This window comes from Gadus morhua, chromosome 13 (genome assembly GCF_902167405.1).
Source record: "Gadus morhua chromosome 13, gadMor3.0, whole genome shotgun sequence".
In the NCBI taxonomy this organism is placed as follows: domain Eukaryota; kingdom Metazoa; phylum Chordata; class Actinopteri; order Gadiformes; family Gadidae; genus Gadus; species Gadus morhua.
Genome location: NC_044060.1, coordinates 21,304,415 through 21,322,475, shown reverse-complemented (window position 1 = coordinate 21,322,475; position 18,061 = coordinate 21,304,415). Strand labels below are relative to the sequence as shown.

Sequence of the window (18,061 nt, the reverse complement as noted above, 5' to 3'; positions counted from 1 at the left end):
GGCACTGGAGACGGTCGTCCAGGGAGTCGGATCCATAACCTACTCTTCCTGGAGCAACGTCTAGCCTGACTTTTTCTTTTTCCCCCCAAACCTGGGGATACATCTCTTTTGATTAGAAATGAAAACGTCCCTCCCCTAGAACCGATCCCCTAGAGTCTATTGAAGCCGGCTGCAGGGCAGTTTCTTATTTTCATTTTATTGGCCTTCTGCGGGAGGAATTCCTGGCATATTAAAAGTGTTATTAAGGTCACAGGGCTGTCTGATCGGTGGGGTGGATTCGATAGAGTCTCGGGATACACAAACAGGTGTTCAGAGAGTTTAACCTTGAGCCCTGAGGACGAAACCCAAGGGAATTAATCTGTTTTATTTGATCTTCAACAAAAAAATTGGCTAGACGTGTGTCATCCACGAGGGAAGACGGTTAGGCTGTAATGGCTTGTCGAAGATCTTCAGTATTCATGGACTCTGAGAAGCAACCCAAAGCCGTGCTTGTCAACTGAATAAAGAATGAAGTCTGGAACGTGCAGAAGTTTAACTTGCAATTAGTTTTTGTCCAAAATCCTCTTGTTTAGCCGGAGGTATGAGTGGTTCAGCCTGGGTTTCAAATCCTTAGGTGGTGTGTTATTGGTGTTTAGGGAACCACAACACAGTTCAACCGCACACCTGCTCATTCACAAGATTAAAGTTGTTTTTCTGACAGCTAGACCTATTGCCTTATCAAATCTCGATTTGAATGGCTCATGAAGTTGTTTAAGATTTAAGAAATTATAAGATCACTTTAGCCAGTTACTTTCCTGTGATACATCGAGCAAGATTGTGAGTGATTCACACTGTGCTTGGCCTGCACGTTTTAAGAATGAGAGCTCTTCTGTCTTCCTGGCCCTTGGTTCATAATCTCTGAACTCCTCAGTTCGGCAAATGTGCTGTAGAACGTTTAGGTCAAATGACCCCTCACCATGTATAGACACTCTATGGGCATAGGCGTCGATTACGGGGGGGACGGGGGGGACATGTCCCCCCCACTATTTGAAATATGAATTTTGTCCCCACCACTTTTAAAAATGTGCAAACCAATTGCGACTGAAAAAATCCCCACATACTCAACCAAAATCGTCGAGTCTAAAATCATGCGATAGGCACGCACGAAGACATCATTTATTAGATAGGCCTACCTAATAAACCGTTGGAACACACAAGACCGGAACCCATAGCAACGCCGGTAAACAAACCCCGACTCTCGAGAAGCCCAATCCCTATGAGCTCCCCGCGCTACGGCCATCCGGAGGCGCACAGAGCTTTTGGCCGTGATATTATACAGTATATACTATTATATTATATTATATACTATTATATATAGAGCACCAAGAGTCGCAAACGGCAACAATAACTTTCCCCTCCATGCTGCAGTTCACCCCGGACTGCACCGCACTGAGTTTGACGGTTAAACGCTGATTGCCTGTTACGTTACACATGTCACTCAGTGGCCACGCTGTTGAACGCTGATTGGCTGTCATCACGCGAAATTCGTGTCAAATTTGAAATATTTCAACTCGAGCGCATTTGTCGCGCCACAAATCCTTGTGAACGCCTGTGCACGGCGAAAGTGTGGCGTGACAAATCAAAAAAATTTGCCCGATACACGTCTATACGTTCACTTTGTATGGGATCTTGTCGCCCCGCTGCATTTGGTGTGAACGCACTGGAGAAGTGTCAAGACAGACAGCCAAAATTGACATTTTTATTCAGAAAATAGCCGGTCCTTTTGCTTCCTATAAAAAGCATGTTTGTGACACTGGATAACGATATGGATACATCATCTAGCCTGCATGTGGAGGGCCACATAAGGTAAGAAATTGGTTTACGTAAACTTTGCTGCTGGTTCTGTTTGCTTGTGATGACCTGGCCAAAGGTTACCCACGGTCCTAAGCGATTGTGATCTGATTCTGGTTGGTGCTCCAGCTAGTATGCATTGTAAGATTGCAGCTAGTAGCAGCTACGCACGGTGCGATTGCTATGCCAATGTGGTTATAGTTGTTTTGTCTGATTGAGATATGTGACAACTTGGAGCCTGGTAGGCCTATCCTAACATAAATATGTTCTCGCATAACCTGTGTGATTATCCTGAACTGTAGGGGATTTTATTTGCGGGCAATTTGCTTATGAGGTTGTAACGAGTGTAGTCTACATTGGTCCTTCGCAAGTGTTTACTGGTGGTCAGGATTTGGCAGATGCAATTCTCCTCTGGGCGCCTGTTTTTTTCTTCTTTTTTTAATGCAGCATAACATATGCTACCAGCAGCCCTTGCTCATCTTCAAAAGGTTGATGCTCAGTACCTCGTTTCATTCCGTACCCCCTTTACAGTCTGGCATTGTTTGTCTGGTAAACTTTGTTGATGTCAAGATAAGTGTTAAATTGCCAACACTGTTCTTTGTCCTGAGTGTATTAGTATTAGGCCTACATATCCCGAGCCAATACCCTGGTGTTTCCAACGCCGTTTTGCAAAACAAGCCAAAACACAAACTGTGGTTTTCAACTTTTATTGTTCGAATAGGATTTTCAACACCTGATAATACACTGTAGAGCATATTGTAATGCAGCGTTGAATGGATGAATAGCTTACATAAGGGTAACCAGCACTTTTCAAACCACACTTAAGCTTATGGTTATTGTCCCCACCACTTCTAAAAACAAACTGACGCCCTTGTCTATGGGCCCTATCTTGATACGGCGCAATTTACTTTCTACACTGACGCATGTGTCGTTGCTAGTTTGCAACTGGCGTGTTCTTTTCCCTCCACTGCCACGTGTCAGTAAATTAGGGAATGATCTTGCGCCCAAAGGTGCGGTCCGGCGAAAGGAGGAGGCGTGTTCTGGCGCAAACGTTCCCTGGTGCTATTTTGCAGTTTCAGAAAACAATTGTGCCACAAACCAGGAAATACCTGGTTTAAAGTCAGTGGCGCGTTGTTCAGATGCAATTTTAAGGGTGCATGCATAATGTTTGCTTGTGCATCTCGCGCTTACACTTTGCTTCTCTCATCTACCTAGCCACACATTCTTGGTAAATTATTTGGGAAAGAACAGCTGTTACAGTGGTAATAAGTATTTTTAAATCAATGCATCTGCAAAAACCGTACAGCAAACACATATTTTCTTGACACAGACATTGTGTACAAGCCCATAACTTTTAGGATTGATGATTATTTGATTGAGAGAAAACATTGTTTTACCTCAAGTGATTGGGAAAAAGAATGAATGAATGCAGGCGCACGTGTGTGTATGTGTAAAATAATTAATGAAAGCGGGCACGCATGTGTGCGTCCATCCGTTTAAACACAAGCAAACTAAACACGCAACGCATAATCCAGTCCATGGCAATGAATATTAAAGGGGGGACACATGCATATTAGGAACACAAGTCGACAACCATAATGCATACAATAGTGGTAAGAAACAATGTTTGTTAATGTATTGCGTACATCATTAAATAGAACCACAGTTACTGAATATCATATACTGTATGTGTTAAGTTTTCTTTGCCGAAATTTATTTGAGGACTCAGTGTTTTTGAAGTTGTGGAAGAAAATGCTATTCCATTCGTGAATTAGGCCATATTATTTGGCCATAAACTCAGCCATTTGAAGTTTGATATTCATGTGGTCATGCATCTGTCTCATCGGAGACTGCAAACGCGCTGTTTAAATATCAACTAGTCAGATTCAAATGCGCTCATGGCTCTTAAAGGGGATGGGAGATGGCACTCGCATTGGTTTATTGCAAGTTTCGCCCAAACCACACCTACGGATAATTAGGCTACTTCAGACCAACCTTTTTTAGATTTGCACCGGGCGCAAGAGTCATAGAACCGCCCACAAAGCTACTTGCGCTTGGCGCTTCTCACTCGCGTTTCAGACCGTTAAAATAGGGCCCACTGTGTTCTGATTGGTCACATTTACGAACTCCTTGAACTCTAAGTATTTTTCTTCCATTTCGTATTCTAAAATAAAAAAGGGGAATTAGAGAAATAACTAGTTAAATGCATATTGAATAGTATGGTATGAAATAATAGTTTGGAATGAAAAAGGAACATTTAAGGAGGTTTTTAGCCTATGCGATCTGCATATTTATACGCTTGAAAACACTTAGTCTTGCAAAGCCCTTCCAATCTGAAAGTCATGATTGCTCTCTCCCTCTGGAAAAAGATCTACGACAAATGCATCTAATTATTGTTGATTCTTAGAACGGGAGACCGCATTCCCTCCACAGCATATTTTGTCACTTTTGAATACAGTACATGTCCTTAATGGGGAGGCGGGGGCAGCCAGAGAACAAACAAGCAAACAAACAAATTAACCAAGAAACACACAAGGCGATTTCTTTGTCAGTCTATTGGGAATTGTCCCTGATTGATTCACGGTCCATGCTGGAGTCCACCTGTGGCTTTGTGACTGATTGTTGAACACTGCTGGGTGTATTTATGCCTGACTGTGATTGCTTGTTTCACCAGTATACTTTGTATTTTGCAAAATATATTTTATATTTATTAGGAGAACATCTGTAGACACTTCAAAGCTATCCCTCGCAAGTTCCGTAGAAAGGAGAATGACAACAATAAAACAATTTAATTAGAAACCAAACTTTGAGCTTATTTGGGAATTAACTAGACAACAGAATCTAAGCTACTGTCAAGTGTCTATTGAACTTTGACACCGAACATTTTTGAAGCGGCAATCCTAAATTACTCGAAAATTGCTTGCAATTCCTTGTTTGACACGTCGACATTTGACAATAACGTACATTTCTTGCAGGCAATTCCACCACCTTTGGTTTGCTGTTCTAATTCACTTTTTTTATAAATACTCTACATTGGCAGTCTATATATTGAGGTAGTATTGCAAATGTCTTAATGTCTCCACTGCGGAAATAATAAATGCTCCCCCTAACAATATGGAGCTCTTTGTGGATCGACTACCAGCAAGACCTGCTACACAACGGAATAACTGTACCACACGGAGTTGAACACTCTTCTGGGGAAACGGGTGTTTTTTGAGGGCATCCTGTCCTCCAAATCCTGCATCAACTCACACAGACACACAGGTGTGTCCGTGTGAGTTCCCATGTGTACGTGAGTGCATGAATCCGTGTGCGTGTTGTGTATTTCTGGGAAGCGAGGGCCAGTATCATCCTGTCGAACCTGATCTGCAGCCTGCTAGTGACATATTGAAAAGCTGTTATTCATTTCTTTATTTATATATTTCTGTTTTCCGGAGGGGGTAAACCGTGTGGCGCTCGCAGGCTCATCAGCCAGACGTGCGCTGCTCTCTCAGCTGCTTTGATACCGCTGATGTCATCGAAACCCCAGTCCCCGCAGGGTTGTCTGGGGTAGATAAGACATCCCCCCCCCCCATCCCCCTCTCCTCCCTCTCCACCCTCCCCTCCAACTGGCCCACTGCAGCTATGAAGATGGATTACCCAGCCGGTGACAAAGTCCCCCCCCCCCCCCCCCCCCCCCCCCCAACACCCTTTCCCCGTCCCTGATCCCCCTCCTCGCCTCTCCCCCGTCCTGCGAAAGCCACTGCAGAGCACTAAAGCAATTAGGGCTATTCATCTTCCATAGCAAAACCGCGGACAAAGTGCGTATGTGCTGATCGACTTTTTCTCGTCCCGTTTCTTATTTTTTGAGACCGTTTGGTTAACTCGACTCATCGGTGAAACCAAACGAGGTAGAGCAGATGTCAGTCCCCCACCAACCCCCCACCCACCAGGCACCTCGCACACACTTGTGCAAAACAGTGTAAATAAATAATGTGATTACGAACGACTCTGTGACGGAAGGTGCTTACTTGGTCTGGTTACGCTGCTCATGTGTAACAGGGCCAGCACAGAGCTGGCGATGTCATCCGTTAATGCCCTGTCGTCTATGGCAGGGCTACTTTGAAAAAATGTGACCACAGTTTTGGTCATAGGACCGTGAGACATAAGGGCTGATTGAGTGATTGAGTGCAGTGAATGGAAGACTTTTATTGTGAAATGATCGGTTTATCAGCATGTTGTAGAATTCTGAGCATTCCACCATTCTAGAATGTAGACATGGGATTTGTTGGCTGCCCGGCAGAAAGCTTGACCAACGCACGGCTTCACTCCAGCCCTGGGGATGATTTTCATTTAATTAGCAGCAATGCAGCCAGCAGCATTCCAGGTGGGTTAGGGCCAAATATATGTAATTAATACGGCTGTAATGTATCGCTGGAACTACAAATGGCCCATTAGCATGAGAGATGTTGTTTAAGAAAGCTAGGGGTAAGAGATCCAGGTGGGGATAATTTACACTGAACCGTTCCAGCTCTACAATAGCACACTGCCCCAAAGGGACACGTAAGCAGCAGGCATTCACGAATTTACATTCGCCACGGACATTGGTATTTCATCTCATCACTCAATAGAAATAAAGAGTGCAGCCGTTACGGCAAAATATAACATAAACAGACCAAGGTGGAGTCCAAAGATGTCCATGCCAGACCCAGGCTTGATCTCTGATGGAGGAGACAGAGGACAGGTGAAGGGCATCCCAACTGAAGGGAAATGCAAATGGCCTCTCTCCACTTTGTTTGACAAGCAACAACACCACTTTGTGTAATATGCAAAGCCTGCCGAGACACTGGGCACACACGTCTTGCTGTCACAGTCCTGCCTCACCGGTGACACCTAATGGGTGACCCCTGTCCGCATCAGAGCTGTTCGGCCATTCACTCTCGCATAATGCAAACATGTGCGTGTAAGCCACATGCTTACACGCAAGCAGATACACTCCAGACACAAACACACACACATACATTGATATCACACAAACACACACACACCAAAATACACATGCAAACACGCTCGCACGCACACTCGCGCGCGCGCGTGAGCGAACGCACGCGCGCGCGCGCGCACACACACACACACACACACACACACACACACACACACACACACACACACACACACACACACACACACACACACACACACACACACACAATCCACATGCAGTGACCCATCCGCCCTGCAGAGATGAAACAGTTCTCAATTATAAACTGGGCTGCTTCCAGCTCCCTGTCCTATTGGTCACCACTAAAGTATGCATAACATGAGACCAGGTGCATACGCATCCATGACATGTCCAATATACAGTTTCAGGGAAAAGTTCCAAGGCCGATGATAATCCAAAAGTCCTTATCCACATGCTCATAAAAAACCTACCACACATCTTCCGCCATCCTCATAACAGAAACACGAGTACGCTAGAAGGGCTATATGGCAATTTATGCTAGGGAAAGCCACTGAATACAGATGTACTTGTAGTCCCCGGTTACCTGTTACTCTCCCGGAGCGGCTCGGCAGTCTTCTTCCAGGAGATGATACCCCAAGGAGACATCTTTGGCTTGCACTCGATGAGCACATCTCCCCCCTCCTTCACCAGCGTCTGGCTCCTCACCGGGGTCGAGCCGAAGTCCGGAGCAACGGCTGGAACGACATCACGGCAGGAGTGAGAAAGGGGTTCTCGGTCTTCCATTATCACATCCATTATTTCTATCTTTCTACCATTCTTTGTTTCTCTGTCTGTCTATTTGTCTGTCGGTCTGTCTGTGTCTTTTCCTTACCTGTCTGTTGGTCTTTCTTTATGTCTGTCTCTCTGTTTTCCAGTCTATCTTTATTTTTCTTTGTTCTCTCTGCTTTACAATCTACCCTTTTTTAGGGATCCATATATAGATATTTAGCACATACACCACACATACAAGACCGTGCAGCTTAAGAGATAACATATTAAATAATGATATGTTGTTGTGTGTGTGTGTGTGTGTTTGCAGATCTTTGTGTGTTTGTATGTGCCGGTGTGTGTGTGCGCGTTTGCATGCGTGTGTATGTGTTTCATGTGTGCCGGTGTGTGTGGTTGTGTGCATGTTTGCATATGTGTGTGTGTGTGTGTGTGTGTGTGTGTGTGTGGGGGGGTGGGGGGGTGTGTGTGTGTGTTTGTGTGTGTGTGCATATGTGTGAATACGATGCTTAGTCTAAGTGGCAGAGGGAGAACGTTGCCTGGCACTCTCTTAATGAACACATATCATTCAGCCCGCAGTAAAGCAAGTGAGGAAAGATGTCTTTTGCTCTAGTGTTTCCTTGACGATCCACTCCACCTTATTATTCCTCAACGCTATTAAACAAAACACCACACAATGCATCGAGCGCAGGCCCCTGTTCCCTATCGGGAAATAGCACCTCGTAACGTATTTCAGACGCATGGATGGTTGCTAACCATTACCGGTTTCCGCCACTTAGGCCATGCAGCGTAGTGCTAGTAAGCTCTTAAGCTTGATTCCAATCAGTGGTACTCCAATGGGGAGGTGACTGTGGAGTTATCAGCAGCAGCACTAAAGTAAAGACGGAAGGCCTTAAGAAGGAGCCTGATGAGGCCAAGCCCGTTAGAGTAGATCAGCTGGGACTCCACTTCCCGGTGAACCCGGGACATTCATCTTATAATTAATGTTTTTCAATTAGGGTCCAATGAAGAGGTGGGCCAAGGACCGCTCCCCGGCTGCACCACGGAGCAAGACTTTTTTACACCTAATATATAGAGAAAATGAATGCGCACACACACACACCAGCTGACACAACTACAAACACACACACACACACACACACACACGCACACACACACACATACACACACACATACACACACACACACACACACACACACACACACACACACACACACACACACACACACACACACACACACACACACACACAAGCTAACACATCTTCAAACACACACACACACATCCACACACACCAGCTCACAAAAACACATGCCCATACCAGCTAACACACACACACACACACACACACACACACACACACACACACACACACACACACACACACACACACACACACACACACACACACACACACACACACACACTAACACACACACATGCTAACAGCTCACGTTGAGTCACAGGCGATCACTGGCTCATCCATTCACCCTCTCACTAACTTGTTCACTCACTCCCGTGGTCACTCCGTCACTTGCTTGCTCCCTCAACAACTCATTGATGTAGTTGGGCACACACACACGTGCACATAAACATGCAAACACTAGCACATCCGGGACGCACACACAGACGCACACACATCTTACCTATGACTCGGAGTTCTGCGTTGGAGTAGACCTCGCCGTGCTTGTTTCCTGCCACACACTGGTACATCCCCACGTCAGCCAGGGTCAGCCGGCTGATGGACAGGGCTCCGTTGGCTACCTGCACGCGCTCCTGGGAACACGCACACACACACACACACACACAGACACACACACACGTACACACGCACACACACACACACACAGACACACACACACACACGTACACGCACACACAGACACGTACACATGCGCACACGCACGCGCGCACACACACGGACAGGGACACACACATACACACACACACAGACAGACACACACACACACACGTACACACACACACACAGACACACACACACACACGTACACATGCGCACACGCACGCGCGCACACACACGGACAGGGACACGCACACACACACACACACACACACACACACACACACACACATACAGACACACACACACACACACGTACACACGCACACACAAGGACAGGGACACGCACACACACACACACACACAGGGACCCACACACCCACACAAGCACGCACACACTCACACAAATGGAAACACACACACAAAGACACACCTTTAATAGGCCTCCCTCGTTCCCAATACACACTGCTCATCTGCATAGCAGCAGACGGTCAGTGTGCCGCTGAATTACAGGCTGGAGGTGACAGACGCGGCCATAAATCTAGGTTTTTCATCACTAATGGAGGAAGAGGCTAGGCCAGGGTTGGAGGCAGACGCGTGAGGAAAATGACCCTAATCAATCTGCATGTTTATGAGAGTGAAATAAAAAACCCTGCCCTATTTTTTATCTGCGACCGCGCCGCGGGGCCCGCCCAACCCCTGCAGCAGGTCCCCGGTAGAAGGGGCCGGCGGGGTGGGGAGGGAGGGGACGTAACACCTGAGCTACATGGCATTGGGAAAATTGCTTTTCTGATAGGCATGCCCCTATACATACCAAGTGCTGCTGGCTCGCACTATACGTGCGTGCTCTTTAGCTCCGCTTCAGCGGGTTCTGAATGGGGGTCTTCTGTGTCTTCTCAGGTGTCAACAGGGACCCACGTATAAGGACACAGGTGGGGGGGCCTAATGAACTAGAAGGAATCAGGGCTCATCACTTTCTCCTCCTCAGCCCCCATATGCTAACGTGTAATGGCGTTATTAAAAACACCTTGAGTCGCTGTATTTACTTCACGGTGGAGTGGCTTGCGGGGTTCGCCACGTCGCCTTCTCTCAGCCCATCAACCTTTAGTGTGTGTGTGTGTGTGTGTGTGTGTGTTTCTGTGTTTTGTACGTGCGTGGGTCCCTGCCCTTAATGTCATTAGAGCAGGTTTCCATGGAGGTGCCAGAGCAGCTCTGCAAACGCCAGTCACCGGGGATTTGCGGCACTGTCATGTGAAAAGAAAGCCGGCCGCTGACGATCACAAGCTAATCCTGTGTGTGTTTGCGCAGGTCGGGCCGCCATTAGCACGGTGGGCGTTGGACGGGATGTTGAAGGGGCAAACATTCCTGCTGGCAAGGCAAGCAAATTGGTGGCATACATCAGTCGGCGCATGGAAAGTGCTCCAGTTTACGGCCCGCTATTAATTAAGCGTGACGTTCCTCTCAAATCAGCAGTTTTCATGCGGGGGACCTCAGGGTACCATCTGTACGCCTTATGCCAGCCCAAAGTGATTGGCAATGTCATGCGCCCGCTACTCAGGGTTACTACATTTGATGAAGTGCAGCATAAACAAATGCAACAAGAGATAACATTAATGAATGGCTGTTAGCTACGCCCTTTGGAGTGGTGGCTTCAGTCCTCGGGGAGCGATGTCACAGTCAACAAAAGGTGGAGAGCTGTTAGTGACGCAGACGCTGTGTTTACTTGGCAAGGTAGATGGATAAATATAGTGGTTGTAGCTGAGGGGAATTGTTTTTAAAGGTTTGTAATTATTATCTGTTTTCAGTCTTAACAGACGTTACTTTATAATAGTACAGGGCTATGTTACATGGTGCGTATTCATTTGATGTGCTTGAAACATTACAACAACAATCAAGCAATCAAGCGAACAATCAAACTAGCTGCTGATGGACTTGATTGCTTAATTACGTTTTCTGTTTTCTGGCGGGATCTGAATTGATGGACTCCAAATTTCTACCATTCCATATTTTATTGCCCGAAAAAAGCTGTGTGTCCCCATCGCCTCACGCTCCACTTAACGGACTAAATCCTGTTTCACGCTGGAGTTTCTCTTCAATTGCACGCCTAATCCATCCTGCAGCCATTGCCAATAAAGATACATTCGCTTCGGAGTGTGGAGTGAGGCTTTCGCCTAGCAGAATCTCAACTACAGATCAAGAACACTGGAAATACCATGAGTGCATTCGGCTAAGTGTTGACATTGTCAGGCACGGACTAACACAATAAATGGCTTTCACTTGAACCGATTCGATTCAAGAGGACACAGCTGCGGCCTCTATACAAAAAAACGTCTTAGTGGAAATGCCATGATCTGAGCTAGCTCTGCTCCCATGAGCTAATTGGGTCCAGACCTCAAGCAGCTCTTAAGGCCGGAATGCTACACGGCATATCAACTGCCCTTCCAATTCCAGAAATGTTATTACTTTTGGTTTTTGGTTTTTATACAGTCATGTGAATGCACTAATGTGTGTTTTCAAAGTTATGGAACTACATATTGTGTACTTTCTGCCTATGTACAGATCAAGGTGCATTTCATCTCACAGCTCTCTCAGATTCAGCAGTCCTAGTATGATATAGCAGAACTCCTGGGGTCACGAAGCCTGGGATGGAAACCAAAAACTGGAAGGGGCAGAGATTCCTGTTTTGTTACGGATATACAGAATTCTAATAAGTGTATTTCTATTGTGCTCAGTCTACACAGTGTTTGAAACAGCAACAGACACTCTTCTACAGTTTACTAGTGCTGGTGTGTTTGTGTTTGCCATTTAAGGTACAAACATACAGATCCCGGCCACCGAACTATCTGCCAAGCACTGAATTGCAGATCAGACAGAACTCACTGCAGGTATGCATTGAGTCAATCTCAAGGTGAAAAAAACAACAAACAAATGGACAAAATCAGCCCAAGCCGGTTGTTCCCCAGTGAACAACAATCAGAAAGGCCTAGATTGATTTCCTGTAATGAACAATGCCACACCCCCTTCTCCTTATGTCCCTAGCTTACTGCCCTTTCCCTTTCCCACTGATTAAGCAGCTGTGGTTAACTACGGAATTTCAAACAATGTAACACCTTTGCTGATTAAGTCATTCAGCCATGTATTCTGGATTTCAACCTTTTTGTTGTGATCGTTTGTCTAAAAAAATACTTAATGTGTCGCCGCTGCGGGTGACCTTATATGGCACTCTAGGGGAGATGTTTTCAATCCAGTATGGGGGTTGTGGGCTTGGACTCCATGTGGGCACGATGGAGGTATGTTGTGGATAGGTAGATTCAATGTTTACATCATGTGTATATGATGGGGATAGAAGTAGAGACAGTGTCAATACGATCTGGAAACTACGGCCCTGTTTACACGGGAAAATGCAGATATTTCCACGTGGTTTGGCCTCTCATTTACACGAAAACCCTGTTTTTTAATCACAGAAAATGATCATTTCTAAAAAATTCCGGCTAAAGTGGAGATTTCTGATAACGCTGGTTATGTGTTGTCGTGTCAACTGGGAGAAACTGGGTTTAAGGTTCTCAAGCGTCACATTATGCGACAGAAAATGCTTAACGTCATGTGAGCGCCCACTGTCTGTACACACGAACAAACCTCGCGCCATATAGGGGGATTATTTGTTTATCAACACGGCGGATGCGCCCGCAACATGATCGCAAAAAGAAAATTTGTTTGACCGGTTGCCATGGTTATCTCTGTGTGGTTAATTTGCAGTTGTGGTGTTAGTTAGCGATGTTTTCAGCTTACTGTTACATTAACTGTAATCAGAAAACGCAATTATATGCTATAGACCCTATAGTATCTGTGGTATAAAGGCTGGTACGAATTTCAAATTATAAATATGTACACTTTATGTTGAAAGTATATACTGTCGCGATTCCCATTGAATCGAATGGCGCGTTGATTGTTCTTCAAAACGAGAGCCGGTAAATTGTGAAAATGAATTAAACTGTTATTTTGGAACAGGAAGTCGCTCGTGTTATTCGTTGTTGTTGATTCAGAGGATTCTGATTGGCTTGCGTGGCTTTATCCTTCCCCTACACTGCCGCCCATAGGTTTGGCAGAGTTATAATGGCGCTCAACAGCGTATTTATGCGGGTTGATGTAAAGGACAACTTTTTTGAAAACGATGTTGTGTGCACAATGTTATTTTTGAAAACGGAGGGGGGGAAATATTTGTTTCTCTAAATACCCTGCTATGTATAAACGTGGCCTTAGTGTGTGTAAAGGATACATGATGTGGATATGATGGGGATAGAAATAGATACATTGTCAATACTAGCACCTCAAGTTCTTACATTGTGTACAATGTAGATTCATTGTATATGCCGGTTAAATTGTAAATAACGTGTGGATATCACATGTATAATCAGGATACAATATGGAAACGATGAGAAGATAATGTTTTTACAATGTGTTGGATGTCTGAGGAAAAACATTGTGATGTTGGGTCATTTGCAGTTTAGATAGATGTCCAAGTGTCTTTTTTTATGACACATTTCAGCACTTCAAATATAAATGTGGTCTTTTTATAATGCCAAAATAAATAAACATAATTGGTAACAAAACAAAACAACACAATGTAATCAGAAATAAAAAATAATCAAATAAATCAAGGACAGCCAATGATTTCTCCAATTGTTAGATTATTTTGTCATGAGAAAGAAGGCCAAATGTGCCTTCATGAGAGATTCTGTGTGCAGCACAGCCCCTGGTAACAATAAAATGAGCTTTGTTCACTCCTACTACATAACATTACATCTTAGAATTGATCGATCCCCTCTGGTGTGTTTGTGGCCCTTTTTGCATAATGAAGGAAATTAACATAAAGCCTGTTTATTTATCAGGTCCAAGCTGTGCCTGAGTGCCCACCATCAATCACCTGGAAATGCCAGGAATAAAGCAGCCAATGGCGACGAAGGGGGAATATTAAATCGCGTTGCTAAAAATGTCATAATGAATACTCCCACAGAGTTCTACATTATTCGCTCTTTAGTTAGTTATGAACTCGTGTGCATACCGTAATCATAATGTAGCGATCTCTCACAAGAGCGTGCCCATAATGGGAATTGTTCTTGAAGTACTGCAGTGCAGAAATTAATCCTGGCAACAGAGAGTGTGCTAGTCGTGAATCGTCCATGTGTTTTCCTCGACTTGGGTGACACAGTGTTCATAATAAGTGCTCTCTAAAAGAGTACAGCTTTTACACCCAGTTTGAGTAGCTCCTAAATCACCAGGCTTTAGAGCTGCACTAGCATGACAGATTTGGCCAGCTTACAGTTTAGCCAATTAATTGGTCGAGGCATTACAACAAACACACAGCCTAAACGTTGTTTTGTCTTGGCCCGAGTGTATCACGTTGGGGCGTTTCCTCCACATGGAACAAGCAGTGTGTTGTGAAGTAGAATCACTACGTTGTAATTAGGAGGCATGGAAATGCTCCAATGGGCAGCAGCAGGCTTTGCCGTGACAACGCCGGGCTCCTCGTTATAATGAAGGGATCCTCGGAGCAGTGAGCGGAGGAACAATGTGTTGTGTCAGAAGCGCTGTCATCAGACTGAACACTGCAAAGCAGTGGCGGGGCGCGTTATGGCAGATTATAACACAAAAGGTGCCTCCGGGAGATGTGTCTTACCTCTGTGGGCTCCAGGTTCTCCCCGTTCTTCATCCACCTATAGGAGGGCTTGGGCTTCCCAGTCGCCTTGCACTCCCACACCAGCGAGTCGTCGATGGACTTCTGGACGTCTTGGGGTTTCTCAATGAGATGAGGTTGAGCTGTGAAATGAAGAACGTATGTGTGGGCGTTACATTACAAAGAAAACCAATCGACGTGCAGAATCATTATATATAAGGGAAGGAAATAATTGTTTCCGTTTTGTATGATTACGTCTGCTTTGCAGAGCCAGGTCATCGTCAGATTCAAGTTAAGTATCGATGTTATTCTCATTACAGCAAACTGCTCTATCTTAAGAAGTTCACAGTGCGCCAATGCACCAACAACAGATATGGTGCCTCAGACCTTAATATCTTGCCATGGCCTTTCGGCCACTCAATAGCATTTGAGTAAATAATGGTGCAATTAGACAGGAGCCAACATTGATTTCTAGTATGCCACGCAAGTAACTCAAGGCTAACTAAAGATTTAGCACACGTGAAAAAAATAAGCACAGGGAGGAGTGGATGGATGTGAGAAGGACTTTGTCGACGTGTTGGTTCGTTGGCCATCGAGCTGCAACACTACAAGGCTGCCCTGGGAGTGATGGCGGCCCCGGTCCTCTGTCTCTCTGACTTTACCTATAATACCACACTCAAGGACTGACCTTTGCAGTGACCCCTCTGTAATTGTACATACAAATCTCCCACAAATTGGCTGCCGCTACACATCTCAGTTCCTCAGTAATGGAATACAAAGCCAGTGAACTTCCAGCACTAACTATTTATGCCTGAGGTGGATCTCCGACGTATGCTCTGTATGTATATTATTCTGAGTTTGGCTAGAATAAAAAAACAAAATATATATATATATATATATATATATATATATACTGTATTTTTATTTGTGAGGTGGAACACAATTAAAATGACTACAAGAAAATTAATAAAGGGCAGGTAGCCGGAGAGATGTAACAAAAATAAGTACGATGTATGGGTTTAATATCCAAAAGACAATATATTTTGTGTTTATTGTTCATGGAACTGAGCCCATTCCTAACTAAAGTCCTTAAAATATAACTATTTTCTTTATCGATACAGCAATAGCTGTTACAAAATATTCAGTCATTCCCATCTTCTTACGCAGGACATACAATTTGTCTTTACTTCTAATTTCAAATTTAGATTGGGCTGATATGCATCCCAATGAACCAAAAATGCTGAAATGATACTTAACAGAACAATGGCTTTGAAAAAGGGAAATTAAAGTCACTTACTAAATTGTAACAAAGCAGGCTGAGCAAATGTATTAACTTGGCTTTTTGCAGCACTTTCATTGGGTTAAGAGCAAACACACATCTTGTTCACTAAAATGCATCTCTGTTTCTTTTTGTGTATTTGTGTGTGTGTGAATGTATGCATGTGAATGTGTGTGTGTGAGTGTGTACATGCATCTGTCAGAGAAGAAGTCCATTATCCCCCCCGACCATTAACCATTAACCATCCCCTCAAAGCTGCCAAAGTCCCTCCCAGCAAGACCAGTCGGCCCTTCACTCTATAGGGGCCCTCACTCTATAGGGCCGCTGGTCGATGATTATTCTGCATCTCTCTCCTTGTCAGTCAGGGCCTTCCATGCCATTCTCTATCTCTTTCACCCTGTGGCCAATGCTTCTCTCTCTCTCTCAGCCTTTGGTTTGAACACTTCAGGTCTCACTCAGCAGTCCGGCCCGCCAAATCGAGGTGGGCAGGCCGGATCCGGATTCGCACCCCACGCAATCAGGGCCGAACGCCAAGCCCGGCTGAGGAATGGTAATGTCCTGTTATCGGCCGTATAAACGGCGCGACGGGACAGAGGTAAGTCCAGGAAGAGCTAAAGGGAGATAGTGAGATGGCTCAGCTGCCCCACAGAGTTGTGCTGGGGTTCTTTCATGAGTGAGACTCTATTAACTAGGCGACTGCTTTCTTTTCTTTTCCCTTTGCCTTTCTTTTTTCAAATGTTCTATTTTCTCAGCCAAAATATTAGATATCCACCAGCCCTTAGGCTATATTTAAGAATAGTTTCAGACTAGTCAAGTGATGAAACCTCCTTTTAGCAGGTACAATCCATGTGGGACCTAAAGGTTACAGTATGGAGGCGGTGGACGTCAATTGTCTTGTTTAAATTCCCATTGATACACTAGTTATTTTAGGCGTTGTTGTGTACAGTATGGTTTAGTCCCTATTATCCAAGTTTAACCAAAATGTATTTATATTTTCTAAATAACATTTCTATCTTTTCTTTTACATTTTCTATATATTTATTCACCTCTCAGATGATAATTTGCATCACAGGACATCACCTCAAACCTTCTATTAACCTTATATTTTCAAATAAAATGCCTGACTGCAGGTTTCAGGAATGTCACTAACACGAGCAACAAATCGATGCTCGCCAATGGCTTACACCGCAGACAAATGTCTCCCGGGCGGAATTCAAAGAGAGCTCCAAAGTAGATTACAGATTTTTATCACTTGGTGCACACATAGCGCCACTGAGGGAGTAGGAGGGAGAGAACGAGTGAAAGAGACAGAAAAAAAGGAAGGACAAAAAATGGCCTGAAACCAAATAAAATACCAACAGGCTTTGGTTAGGCTGCTGCTGCTGCTGCTTGTCACAGCGGACATGGGTGACACAGGCTGACTTTTAAGTGGAGACCGGGCAGAACTATGGAGCAAGTAGCTTGGTCAAAGACATATATATAAAATGGACAAGGACTGCAACTGATGACAACATGTGACACCATTTTGTGCATCTTATCGGCTATAACTATATTACGCTACACATCAATTATTCGTAGTTTTTTGCAGCTGTTTTCCGCAAGGCATCCAATGGGAAGCAGAACCTGAATTATTTTTACTTTTCTTTCTTTGTGCGAGGAGGAGATGGGGTTAAGGGTCAACACAAAGTTTCGAGAGGTCAGCACCCTTGTGGAGAGTACAGGTGTAACCAGAGTAGCTGTGAAGCGTTTGAGTAACAGTTTGTGATTCT

At 44.7% G+C, this 18,061-nt stretch overlaps 1 protein-coding gene across 1 annotated transcript in view; it reads right to left on the bottom strand.

Annotated features, from left to right (window-relative positions):
* Positions 1 to 18,061, bottom strand: part of cntn4 (contactin 4) — a 120,416-nt gene that overhangs the window by 37,416 nt on the left and 64,939 nt on the right. Inside the window, exons 9-11 of the mRNA XM_030375772.1 lie at positions 15,017 to 15,156; positions 9,185 to 9,314; positions 7,356 to 7,506 (exon numbers count right to left, since the gene is read on the bottom strand). Coding sequence (XP_030231632.1) covers positions 7,356 to 7,506; positions 9,185 to 9,314; positions 15,017 to 15,156 — 421 coding nt within the window. The remainder of the gene's footprint in view (positions 1 to 7,355; positions 7,507 to 9,184; positions 9,315 to 15,016; positions 15,157 to 18,061) is intronic.